The sequence below is a fragment of the Xenopus tropicalis genome, chromosome 3, assembly GCF_000004195.4.
Source record: "Xenopus tropicalis strain Nigerian chromosome 3, UCB_Xtro_10.0, whole genome shotgun sequence".
NCBI lineage: Eukaryota > Metazoa > Chordata > Amphibia > Anura > Pipidae > Xenopus > Xenopus tropicalis.
The window spans coordinates 145,612,063-145,626,123 of NC_030679.2; the positions used below are offsets into that span (position 1 = coordinate 145,612,063).

Below are 14,061 nucleotides of genomic sequence, written 5' to 3' on the forward strand. Positions count from 1 at the left end.
ACGGGCGACGAAATAATAACCGCGCGACAAAATATTAGCCGCGGGCGATGAAATAATAGCTGCGCGACAAAATAATAGCCGCGGGCGACGAAATAATAACCGCGCGACAAAATAATAGCCGCGGGCAACAAAATAATAACCGTGCGACAAAATAATAGCCGTGGGCGACGAAATAATAGCTGCGTGACGAAATAATAGCCGCGGGCGACGAAATAATAGCCGCGCAACAAAATAATAGCCGCGGGCGGCGAAACAATAGCCGCGCGACAAAATAATAGCCGCGGGCGACTAAATAATAGGCGCGGGCGACAAAACAATAGCTGCGCAACAAAAGAATAGTTGCGGGCAACAATTTTTTTTGTCACTCGACATTTTCGCCGTTTCAAGAATTTTCTGCCGTTTTTTTTTCGGCGAAGCGAAACGGAACAGATTCGCTCATCACTACCCCTCAGTTGTCTTTAATGGTGCAATGAAATAGTAATTGATGAATTGATAAGTGTAAATATATTTACAAAATGGTTTCTAATATGGGGAATGAACTGGTGAATTTATCAAACTGAATTAAAATGCATTTTGCTTTTTGAGCTGGGTGTGGGCGGCAGGTGATTGGCCTAGGTGGCAGTTAATTCTAATTGTGGGTACAAAGGCAGAATGCTAGCTAAGAGCCCCTTTTAAGACAACTTTTTATGGACCTGGTGCAAAATTATTAATTTGTATTACATTAATCCCTTAGGGAAAACAAATATGTATGTTTTGTGAGCTTCTATGTATTTGCTAGTATCCATCTGCCTTCATTCAAAAATACTGTGCACTGAGGATCAGACTAAATGCCTCACAAGCTCAATCAATTGCCCTTTATATGAAAGACTTTCAAACTTTCTAAGCTACTGCCTGGGGTTGGGGTTATTTTGAACATGAAAGAGATTGGAACAAATCTATGGAACATTTAATAGAAATGAAGGCAATACCACAAGTTCATTGAGTACCAGCATTCTAATGGGCACAGCATGGTCTATATCAGTGGTTCTCAACCTTCCCAATGCCGCGACCCTTTAATACAGTTCCTCATGTTGTGGTGATGACCCCCAACCATAAAATTATTCCTAAGACCATCGGAATTATGTGTTTTCCCATGGTCTTAGGCGACCCCCAAAGGGGTCCCGACCCACAGGTTGAGAACCGCTGGTCTACATAATTGCATTCTACTTGTGCTTAGTTCCAAAACAAACAACCACCCCTGATGTATTCATGTTGGGCTGCTTTCGAGGGCTTCCCTAAGGCCATCACCCTAGTACCAAACTCTGGGAGTTACCAGCCAGTTCATATTAGAACCCAAAGTGCAAGAATGGGGAAAGCATACACTGGGGCTTCTTGAAGGACCAACTGTATAGACAATGGGGGGCTTAACTGATGCTCAATTATTATGAAAATATATGGTCTTTTTGGGGGGCTATAAAGATTTTTTTCTCAGGGTAAAGGCGGCCATACACTGTAAGATCTGCTCATTTGGCGGTTCTTCTCCCGATATGTCCACCTACGGATGGGCGATATTGGGCTAATTTGATCATTTGGCCATAGGGCCAAACTAACAAATCAAAATGGTGGGCATAGGCGCCTTCATTTCAGGGACAGCATCAACAAGCCAATGAGGTCCCTGATCCAATGGAATTTTTTTTTGCCAGGGATGGACTAGTTGCAAAAAATTTTTATGAAACATCTGCAAAAATTCACTGCAAAAAAATTGCCACAAAAAAATTTTGCCAAGTGGGGAAAAAGTTGCGTGTTGTCAAATTGTCAAAGAAATGTGGTTGCGTCAAATTGTCAAAAAAGTTGCAGTCATGTCAAAAAAGTCAACAGTTTCGCAAATTTTTTAGTGGAGCAAAATGGGACAGATTCGCTCGCCACTATTAATTGGGGATGCACCAAACTCAGATTTTTGGGTTCAGCCGAACCCCCGAATCGATCCCAAGGGATTCGGCCGAATACCGAAACCGAATCCTAATTAGGACCCGGAAGGGTTAATAACAATTTTTCACTTCCGTGTCCTCGTGGACCTTTAACCCTTCCAAATCCTAATTAGCATATGCTAATTAGGATTCGGTTTTGGTTCGGCCAGGACCGTGGATTCGGTTAAATCCAAACCCTGCTGAAAAAGGCTGAATAACGAACCAAATTCTGGATTCGGTGCATCCCTACTATTAATTACTCTCATACTTACCATTGCGGAACTCCAGCTGTCACTTGCCTCTCCCAGTACTTTGGGATAAGATCTAGAATATTATTGGGTCTATTATTAATGGGTTATACAGTCAGGAAAAGGGGTGCTAAGGACATGGATCTAAAGGGCAAATTTTAGGCTACAGTATTATTGGCAAATGGTATTTGTACTTTACTGGATTTGTAGCTGAAGTTGTCCAGACCAATAACTGGCACTCTGTGACCTAAAAACCTCAAATGCCCCTGAATGTTAAATAATCATATCATTTACAGTAAGGCTGTAGCCAATGACAAATTACACACAAATACTTCACTACCTCCTATTGGTTGTACATGTAGTGGCTGTAGAACACACAAGTGCACTTTGTCAAAGAAGACTACAAGCATTGCCCTATAGAACTTTATAGCATGCAGTTTGGTAATTACCCTACGGGACTAAACTGTAATTTATATCCTTATAAACGGTGCTCAGTTATGTCATCAGTTATAATCAGAGCTTAGTGATGTCATTTCTGTCACATGACTCACTAAAATGTCCATGTTATAATAAATAAAGTACCCCCTGTTGTACAATATGAGGATATTAGAAGTCACCTTAGAGTTCCATGACCTGTATAAAAGCATGAGTTCTTCGCCCTTGTACCTTTATATGGTCATGGAACTCCTCGGGGACTTATAATATCCCTATATTTTACAACAGGGGGCACTTTATTCACTATATATTATAAGGAACTCCTCGGGGGCTTATAATATCCCTATATGTTACAATAGGGGGTACTTTATTCATTATATATTATAAGGAACTCCTCTGTGACTTATAATATCCCTATATGTTACAATAGGGGGCACTTTATTCATTATATATTATAAGGAACCCCTCTGTGACTTATAATATCCCTATATGTTACAATAGGGGGTACTTTATTCATTATATATTATAAGGAACTCCTCTGTGACTTATAATATCCCTATATGTTACAATAGGGGGCACTTTATTCATTATATATTATAAGGAACTCCTCGGGGGCTTATAATATCCCTATATGTTACAATAGGGGGCACTTTATTCACTATATATTATAAGGAACCCCTCGGGGGCTTATAATATCCCTATATGTTACAATAGGGGGCACTTTATTCACTATATATTATAAGGAACTCCTCTGTGACTTATAATATCCCTATATGTTACAATAGGGGGCACTTTATTCACTATATATTATAAGGAACTCCTCTGTGACTTATAATATCCCTATATGTTACAATAGGGGGCACTTTATTCACTATATATTATAAGGAACTCCTCGGGGGCTTATAATATCCCTATATTTTACAACAGGGGGTACTTTATTCATTATATATAAACTTGAATGACCTCTTCTTAACTCATCACCAGTCCCAGTTTTTCATGTAATTAGGTAACCTTACCATGAAAAATAAATAAAATTGTCATTGTCAACTTCCCACAGGGCTGGTTTATAACAGGTGAGCAGGTTTGAAGGGGAGTTTGAGACCCCCCCCAGCATGATATATAACACAATGTGGCATCTTATCCTGTTCTGTGCAATCCAGATCTCTTACTGTAACGAGAAGGGCTGCATGATAGGTATGAAGGAGCTCCGAGGGATGTCACAGCCAGGGGATATTGTGATTGGAGCAGTGGTACCAGTACATGTGGACAAAATGTACCCTGCAACTATCTTCACTGAGACCCCCTCTTCAGCCATCTGCAAAACGTAAGATTTCTTTCATTCCAATCCAATTCAGTCCAAGAAGTGAGATGTTTCATGGGGTTGAACAGGTCAGAAACACAAAGCTCAGCACAACTCAATATAGACACCGTTCTAGACTTCTGGGTTCTGGGTTCTCCAACACTGCAGAGAAACATGATGAAGTGGACCCTTTATTGGTGGTTTCTTACAATCTCTTTTGGTTACAGAGAACCATTTCCATGTGTCCCACTTGATTTTGATGTATCTGCTATGTGGTCAGGCAAATGTAGAAATCTGTTGACCTAATGGCAGGGACTTAGATAATGAATAAAAGGGAACATGTATAAGAAACTTTAATTGGCTAAAGTATATTTTCCATGTAGGGATATATCCAACATCAGTTAAGGTGTTTCCATGGGGGTTGAATCCATACGTAATAAGTTCGAGATTTCTTATTGCCACAGGTTTCGGTTTGAGAACTACCAGCGCATCCAGGCTTTGAGATTTGCAGTGGAGGAGATTAACAAGGACCCAGATCTTCTACCCAACATCACCATTGGATACCAGATCTTGGATTCTTGTACAGTTTTGCAAAGGGCTCTCTCTGGGACACTGCAGCTCCTGACTGGCCACAAAGAGCCTGTGCCTAATTACCGGTGCCAACAAGCTATGCCTTTAGCCGCTATCATTGGCCATTCCATATCTACATATTCCATGATGTTAGCCCATATCTTAGGGCTTTACCGATACCCACAGGTAAGATTCTTTTCTGCTCAGACCAACGTGTGAGAGCTTGTGAAATTAATATTACTTGGCAGATTCATTCACAGTTGGCAACTGATGTTCATAGTATCCATTTGTAGACTAAAGGTAGATTTCTCTGAATCGTTCTTTTTTTTCTAATTTGTCCTACAAGGAATCTTGAGGAACCTCAATAACAGGTTTTTCAAGTTTTTGCCAATCTTGTGTATTTAAAAATCTAAAGTCCATGATCAAACTGTCACCTATGCGCTCCCCCAGATGTTTAGGTAAGAAAACTGATTACTCCTAATCTGGTGTATGGACGGCGAATTTCTCCATTTGTTTTATACATTTTTACACTGTTTTTTGGGGAATTTCACTTTACACCGCATAATATATAGGCCCCTTAGTATGATGTAGACAGTGATATTCTGACACAGTATGCTATTGGTCTTTCAGTTATTTTGATTTTTGAAAGCAGCTCTCTAAGTTGTTGTTTTTTGGTTGCTAGGGTGTTATTTTGCATAGCAACCAAGCATTAGTTTGAATAACAGACTGGAATAAGAATAGGATGGAGACTGAATAGGAAGAAAAGTAATAAAAAGCAACAATAACATTTCATTCTCATGGAGCAATAGTTTTTTACCTGCTGGGGTCAGTGACCCCATTGGAAAGCTGAAAAGAGGTAGAAGAGAAGGCCAAATAACTCAAAAACTGTAAAGAATAAATTATGATCACCAATTTAGTGCCTAAAAATAGGACCTTCTATAACACTAAGGGGCTGATTTACTAAAATTCATTTTTTTCCTGGCCTTCGAAAAGTCATATATGAAAGTCATATAAACTCAACATGGTATAAGTTTGAATTAAACTTGATCATTGTTGTATTTATAAAATCTCATGATAATGCTGTTATTGGTCGTACAAAAATTTTGAGTTTACATTTGAAAATCTGAATTTTTGGGCGGTTTAAGTTTCACTTAAGAAACTGGGTGAAATAGAAAACAATGATGGGAGTAATTTCCCCTTGAAAATGTGTGAAATAGAAACCAATGAGAGGATTAACTTCCCCTTGAAACTGGGTAAACCAGAAACAATGAGGAGATTAATTTGCCCTTGATACTGGGTAAGTGAAACTTGAAAATGTGTCAAGGACAGATTGTCACTGACTATTCTATTCATCTAATATTCTAAGCTTACCTAGGACTCAATGGTATTTGGTAGATCAAAACTGCCACATTTTTTATTTTTTTTTTACAAAAGAAGTTAACTAAAAATTATTAAATCACAAATTATGGGAGTTATTTTTGAAAAACTCAAATTTTTCGAGAAACAAAATCAGAAAAATCGAGTACTGGCAAAAATCCATTCATAAATCTCAAAAGTATTTAGAAGTAAAAAATAATCAATCTTTTCTCGAAATTGATTAGCAAATGTGCCCCTAAAAGTAAACTTTAACCCTTTCCCTGCCAACAATGTAGGTACTACGTTGTTTTAAAAAAAGCAGTTATCTGCCAACAACGTAGTACCTACGTTAGTGGTTCTAATGCAATTCTCTACTTTCCAAAAATATATGACTTTCTGGGGTGAATGTACTTTTTACTAGCGTTATCCCATATATAATGATGTAAATGTTGATTTTGCAGAAGCTGAAATGACAGAAATGAGAGAAATGATAGATCATATGGGGGTATGTTCACATTGGGGCCCCTACATGCCACATACTTAAGTAAACCTATACATATTGGGCATCAAACTGTTCAGTGGACCCCTGGCGTTCAAATTCAGGGTGTTTTATTTGGTTAAGTTATGACCTTGAGGAGATAAGATACTATAGACTGGAAGCTTTGAAGTGATTTTTAAAAAAATTCACAAATTTTGATAAAAACCAATAATTTTAGGAAAGCATTGCAACTTGGTAGTTTGGAGTAGACAGACAGTTGTGCTTATTCTGGATTCCCCAGAATCTGTTCTTTCTAAAAATGGATAATTTTCTGGGATAAACCTTCTGTTAGTGGAATTTTTGGCCTTGAAATCTAAAGTATGCAGCTTTCTGGAGCAGTGCTTTGGAAATTTGGTAGGGTACTGCTGGGAGTTTTTGACCTATACAAGTGAGAAATCTCCATAAAACTATATATATTTGGTATTGGCACGTTCAGGAGACATGGGACTTTCCAAATCAGTTGTATTTTCATGCATAAAATAATTTTTGTTTCTGGTGTTTGTGTTTATATTATGGAAAATATTTTTTTTTAATTTTTTAGACATTTGGAAGCCTATATCTTGTTAAAGAATTGGAATTACACAAAAATTCTACCATATTTTAAAAGCTTAGGTTGTCCTGAAAAAAACGATATATTGTTTTCCAGAAATTTCAGTTTGGAAAACTCAGATTCCAAGAAATGTTTAAGAATTTTTTGGCACTGCAATTTTGACAAACCATGAGAAAGCACAATCTTTAATTTTAGCAGATTATTATATAATAATGTATAATCAATTTAGATGATAATATAAAGTTATGGAAATCAAGAGGTTCTTTCGTTCTGCCACAGATAAGCCACTTTTCCACCAGCTCCCTCTTAAGCGACAGAACCCAGTTCCACTCCTTCTTCAGGACTGTTCCCAGTGATGCTTTTCAGTGTCAAGGGTTAGCCCAGTTGGTGTTACATTTTGGATGGACCTGGGTGGGACTAGTAGCTTTAGACAATGACTATGGACAACAAGGCATCCAGATGATTAAGAGAGATTTACTAAATGCTGGAGCTTGCGTGGCCTTCACTGAGAATATTATATTAAATCAGCAAAATCGTAATGCCCCACAGATTGCTCGTGTCATAAAGGAATCGGCAGCCAAGGTCGTGGTTTTCTTCTCCACTGATATAGACTTATTGTTTGTCCTGGATGAAATGCTAAGGCAGAACATATCTGAGAAGATACTGGTTGCCAGCGAAGCTTGGGCTACGTCTGCTTTTCTAGCAGAAGACAAATATTCAAAGATTCTCTCTGGTACCATCGGATTTGCGCTCCACAGTGGAACAATACCTGGATTTAAAGACTTTCTCAACAGTATTCATTTTTCTTTATCCCTTGATGATGAATTGCTAAAGATATTTTGGGAACAAGCCTTTGGTTGCCAATTTCAGGATCAGGCTAACGCCACAGTCACTTCAGAGTATTCAGTAAAAATCTGCACTGGATCTGAAGATTTGGGAAATATCCAAAATAGTTACAATGATGTGTCTAGTCTAAGAGTCACCTACAACGTCTACACAGCTGTCCGTGTCGTAGCTAAAGCTCTGCATGATTTGAGCAGATGTAATGATGGGGAAGGGCCATTTTGTAAAGGAACATGTGCTTACATTGGAAGATTTGAGCCATGGCAGGTATAGACATAAGAATTCCATTATAATGATAAATATAACATGTACTGTATCTGTATTTGTATGATTACCACAAAACCAGAGAAGCGAAACATGGTCCTATGTTATGTGATTGGGGTTGGGATGACACCTGGACCAGATCATGCACACAGAAGAAAAAAATAGATTTTCATTTGCACAATCCCACAGGTACCGGTGAATAAGGCTGGTTGAAATTCAACTGGTGGTTACTAAGATCTTGGGTGTGGTTATGTGCCCTTCTCTGACTTTTGTGGTCAGACCCATGGAACTCAAAGCAAAAGTTGTGGTGGGGAGAATTTAAACAAAGGGTGTGGCCATTTATACCCCTGATAACGTACACTCCCAAGGTGTCACTTATTAAAGAAAAACTATACCCCCAAACAACGTAGGTCTCCATGAAAATCTGTACCTGCCCATGTTTATTCAAGGATAACAAAAGCACAGCAGAAATAATTTTCCTGGAAGCCATCTCTTGTCACTTCAGGTCCTCTTCATTGATATAAAACAGCATAATGCCTACAGTAATCCTTACCTCCTCAGGAGATGAGGAGGTAAAGGAAAACTATACCCCCAAACAATGTAGGTCTTCATGAAATCTGTACCTGCCCATGTTTATTCAAGGATAACAAAAGCACAGCAGAAATAATTTTCCTGGAAGCCATCTCTTGTCACTTCAGGTCCTCTTCATTGATATAAAACAGCATAATGCCTACAGTAATCCTTACCTCCTCAGGAGATGAGGAGGTAAAGGAAAACTATACCCCCAAACAATGTAGGTCTTCATGAAATCTGTACCTGCCCATGCTTATTCAAAGAGAACAAAAGTACATCAGAAATAGTTTTCCTGGCTGAAAAATGTAGAGTACTGCGGCAGGGTTGGCAGCCATCTCTTGTCCCTTCAGGTCCTCAGCATATTGGCAACAGTAATCCTCACCTCCTCAGGAGATGATGTAGCAACACAACTACACTTACAACCTCTCAGAGGCAGTCATCCTATCCTGAGCTTAGGTAGTATGTCTAAATACTGTGCAACCTGGGAATTTGGTGCAGAAGTTCTCTCTTACTCCAAAACTTGTACTTGTCTATCCCATATTGACCAGTTTGAAATATGGAAAATGGCTCCCAATTTGGGTTCTCATAGTACCAGGGACTCTTGCTTTCCACTCTACCTTTCTTCTATCCTACTTAACGTTTGCTTCCCTTAGTTAGTCAGCTCTGTTCAGTTATATCCCCCTCCTGAGCCTGCTTTTATGAGCTGCACTACATCTACCCATTTCTCCCACGCCATATACAATAGTAGTTATCTGAAGAGCTAAAAGGTAACATAAAGGTATAGTTACATAAAGTGGTGGTGGTGGTACATTCAGTAATGGATTTTGTAGGAAGCTTTTTCACAGAAATGTTTCTGAAGCACTAGGGCAACACTTCAGACATCTTAGGAGCAGTAACAATATATTAGGCATACATTTAGGGTTTGTATGTAGAGCTTATTTAATTTGAATTTTTGGAACCAAACAAGCTATTTAGATATTGATCTTCTCTCTAACAGCTGTTGCATTATATGAAGCAGGTACGCCTGAAAACAGGCAGTGGAACAGAGTTCGCTTTCCATGAAAATGGCGACCCCACCGCCGTATATGATATCATTAACTGGCAGTTCAGCCCACTGGGAAAGATCCAGCAGGTTAAAGTGGGAAGCTATGACACGGGAGCCACGGCCGGTGATATTTTCACTGTTAATATCAGTGCCCTACACTGGAGCACGGGGCAGAAAGAGGTGAGAAGTGATTCAAGAGTAGAACCGTATTCATACAGATTGTCAGAATGTTTCTAGAGCGAGTCATTTGGGACAATAACATGGAAAAATATTACCACACCAAGACCTAGATATGGGAGGAGCTTTTTAATGGAGAAGGGAGCCATAGGATGACCGACTGTAAAAAAAGAGCACAGAATGATGAAATAGTTATTACAGGTATGGGACCTGTTATCCAAAATGCTCGGGACCTGGGGTTTTCCAGATAAGGGGTCGTTCCATAATTTGGATCCTTATAACTTAAGTCTGCTAAAAATCATTTAAATATTAAATTAACCCAATAGGACTCTTTTACCTCCAATAAGGATTAATTATATCTTAGTACAACGTTCTGAACATTTTTGTATGTAATTTAATTTTTCTCATTTTTAATATTAGCAAGGGCTATTCCTCATTGTAAACTCTGCTTTACAGGTTCCTCGGTCCATCTGCAGTCAGAGTTGCCCACCAGGTTACAGTAAAGCAGTTCTCCCTGGGAAGCCTGTTTGTTGCTTTGAGTGTTTCCCTTGTCCCCACGGTGAAATTTCCAACAAAACAGGTAAGAAAATTCAGCTACAAAATAGACTCAAACATAGAATGAAATGTAAATAACGTGGGTATATTTTTATATTTTTTATAATACAGATTCACCATATTGCTTCAAATGCCCCTGGGACATGTGGCCAAATATTAAGAGAGATAGCTGCCTCCCAAAGCCCAGAGAATTCCTCTCCTATGAAGATTCCTTGGGGGAAACCTTGGCAACAACAAGTATTTCCTCCTCGTTGGTCCCTTTTGCCATACTGGTGCTTTTCGTTCACTACAAAATCACACCCATTGTTCGAGCCAATAATTATCTACTAAGTTGTCTTCTTCTGGTGTCCCTGTCTCTCTGCTTTCTATGTTCATTGTTTTTCATTGGCTTCCCTCACCCGGAGATGTGCCGTCTGCGCCAGGTGACCTTTGGCATGGTCTTTGCCCTCTGCATCTCCTGCATCTTGGCCAAAACTTTTATGGTGGTCGTAGCTTTTAAGGCCACTAAACCAAACAGTAGCTTGAAAAAATGGACTCGTCCTCGAATATCTTATTTGATTGTTGTTCTGTGCATTCTCATTCAGACTTGTCTTTGCACGATGTGGCTGCTCTTATCCCCTCCGTTCTTTGAGGAGAACATTAGAACTAAAGTTGGAGTAGTCATTGTTGAGTGTAATGATGGTTCCTCAGTAGCATTCTGGTGCATGCTGGGATACCTTGGACTATTAGCATCCGTTAGTTTCTTTGTTGCCTTCCTGGCCAGGAGACTCCCTGACAGCTTCAACGAAGCTAAATTTATCACATTCAGCATGGGGACTTTTCTCAGTGTTTGGATCTCCTTTATCCCTGCCACAATGAGTGCCCGTGGTAAATACATCGTGGCCATGGAGATTTTTGCCATTCTTTCATCCACATGGGCACTGGTGGTTTGTATGTTTGTTCCAAAATGTTTCATTATCTTGTTCAGACCGAACATGAACTCCAGAGAACATCTGATGGGAAAGGAAAAAAGGGGATCTGAGAAACAAGCATGTAAACAAAATAATACAACTGGAAGACACTAAACATCCAAGCAGCCTTATTAATTCCACAGTGTGCCTTCAAACTCTTTCCAACCTTGCCTATTGGGATCAGAGATATTATCAGGCATCTGTATCTTATGGTAGGACTGGCCAAGCATAAATTGTTGGCTGCTAGTTGCCCTTTGTCTTTATTTCCAGCCATAGTCCCAATTGGTTGATTTTGCACACGATCTTCTTCCCTGATCCACTGTATGAAAAATGGACTCTTTCAAGACTCCTTTAATAAGTAACTATTGGTGTGGAAATCATTTTAGAATCCATACATTTGTCATTATTAGACCCTTGGAAAAACGTTATTTTATATTCCTAGAAAATGTTACAGCAAAAAGGGTTTACATTGTATTTGCCTCCCTTTGGGTCATGATATGCAGTCACAATAAATAAAAAAGAGAAAACAATATGAATATATGTAATCATGTAATGTAAATGCATGTAAACTGTGAACAACTATAGCGTGTAATAAAATATACAAAAGATTTGTTGAAAAAATCAGCCTGAATCGGCCATGTTTTTTGCACTTTGCACACTGTTTTCCATGTTTTATAACTTGCCCCAGGTCTCTGCCCTCTGCCGGACGGAGATGAGCGATGAGTCTATAGGAATCTATACCGCATCGGCTCGTTGATGTGGTCCCTGAACCGACTGACGTCTATACCCGTCATTATAATTTGGTCGTTTTGCCCCAGGGGCCGTATTAGCCCGATATCGCCCACCCATATGTAGGGATATCGGCAGAAGATCTGCTTACTTGGTGACCTCGCCAAGCAATCGGATCTTAGCATGTATGGCCACCTTTAGTCAGGCACTCTTTGGTCTATAACATCAAGAAATAATTCCAAATTGTTTTCTACTGTATTTGTCAAGTAAAATAATCCCCACTTACACTATAGAAATGATTTGAATCTTATTTTCTTCAGCCTTGGAATTCACAATCACAGGAAGCAGGCAGCCGCCATTTTGTGGGCACTGTTATTAAGGCAAGGTTTGTATCACCCCAAAATCTTGTTTCTGTGCCAGAATGGGGGGCCTGGTGCCCATGCACTGGTTACACAATTAGATGATGAGGAGGGAGGGGGAATGTAAGGAGGGCAGCAACATCTAAGAAGTTCTAAATTGAAAGTGAAAGTAATTGTTTGCCCCGCCTCTATGCATAGAGGCGGAGCAGGCAATATATGATTGACAGCTGGGATTTTAAAATGCCTTTATAATGGGTATGAATGTGTTAATAAAAAATGAGTTTGGGTTTCATGTTTAATTGGAAATCATTCAGCTTTTCATGTCTGGGTGACAGGTTCCCCTTCAAGATATAAATCTCTCCCCTGTTCAGCCAGTGAATAGAATGTTCATAAGATGCTTTAGAAATGACATTTTATCACACGGAAATGAAAGAATCATTACAAAAATGTACAAAATCATTGACCGATGTCTCATTTCTCTCCCAAACAGAAATTAAATCAAAACTATAATACAATAAAATTCAATTAAATTCTTCTTTTTTTTCAAACTATTTTTCAGAACATAAATCAACATTATATTAAAATATCATGGCCCCTTCATGTGTATGGAGAATTCATTATCCCAAGGCATACACATCCCATTAAGTAATTAAGGATTAATGAGAGTAAGACAAATAGCGGAACAGCAATGCATTATGGTACCTGCTGGAGTTGTACTCTAGTCCCCTATGGGGCGATTCTTCCATCTCTGACAGATATAATTGATGCTATAAATCCCATAGAAGCGCATTCTCTCACTATATAAATGCAGGGCGGCAGTAGGAGCAGCGCCGGGCAGCAGGGCAGGGAGGTGAGTTATTCTGTGTATATACTGACTGTAGCCTCTTACATAGAGCTGCTATGGGAGCAGGATAGGCTCTTCCATAACATTATTATCTAATAGTCACCTCTTCCATCTCACATATACATCAATACACAACTACCAACAAAACTTGCACCTTCAAACTGTCTTCTCCTCAATTACACTGAGGATCAGACTAAATGCCTCACAAGCCTGATCAATTGCCCTTTATATGAAAGACTTTCACATTTACTAAACTACAGCCGGGGGGGGGGGGGGATTTGGAACAAAGCAGAACAAATCTATGGAACATTTAATAGAAATGAAGGCAATACCACAAGTTCATTGAGTACTAGCATTCTAATGGGCACAGCATGGTCTATATAATTGCATTCTATTTGTACTTAGTTCCAAAACAAACAGCAATCCCTGAAACATATTTATGTTTGGAGGCTTCCCTAGGGCCATCATTGAAGGCATTTTTGCATTTTATTGACAATAGATTAACCACATTAGTGCCACCTAGAACGTTATATTTATTCTGCAGAAAGCTTTACCATACCTGAGTAACAGCCATAGAAGCTCCCTGTGTTTGTTGAAGATAGCAGCTGCCATTTTAGCTTGGGCTCAGTGGGTTCCTGCTGCAGCTCTTGCTGCTGGTAGCTCAGATTACACAGAGATGGGAAAGGGAGCAAATTCTCATGGGAGAGGAGAAGGCGAAGGGAGGGGGAGAGAGGAACAAACTGAGCAGACTCGTGCCCGTGCCCTGAAGAATTTTTCTG

The 14,061-nt window shown here is 39.3% G+C and overlaps 1 protein-coding gene across 1 annotated transcript; it reads left to right on the forward strand.

The window, feature by feature from the left end:
• The first annotated feature begins 3,794 nt into the window (after positions 1 to 3,794).
• Positions 3,795 to 11,957, forward strand: LOC101734657 (extracellular calcium-sensing receptor). Its single transcript, XM_031898262.1, has 6 exons — positions 3,795 to 3,953; positions 4,394 to 4,685; positions 7,223 to 8,053; positions 9,621 to 9,848; positions 10,266 to 10,425; positions 10,512 to 11,957. Exons 1-6 carry the CDS (start codon positions 3,817 to 3,819, stop codon positions 11,462 to 11,464), a joined length of 2,601 nt encoding a protein of 866 aa, XP_031754122.1. The 5' UTR covers positions 3,795 to 3,816; the 3' UTR covers positions 11,465 to 11,957.
• The last annotated feature ends 2,104 nt before the right edge of the window (positions 11,958 to 14,061 follow it).

What these genes read in the sequence shown, in the direction of transcription:
- LOC101734657 (XM_031898262.1), top strand. Translation starts at nt 3,817, where the DNA reads ATGATAGGTATGAAGGAGCTCCGAGGGATGTCACAGCCAGGGGATATT. An exon ending in TCTTCAGCCATCTGCAAAAC is followed by an intron (nt 3,954 to 4,393) that starts GTAAGATTTCTT and finishes TTATTGCCACAG; the next exon opens with GTTTCGGTTTGAGAACTACC. An exon ending in GGCTTTACCGATACCCACAG is followed by an intron (nt 4,686 to 7,222) that starts GTAAGATTCTTT and finishes GTTCTGCCACAG; the next exon opens with ATAAGCCACTTTTCCACCAG.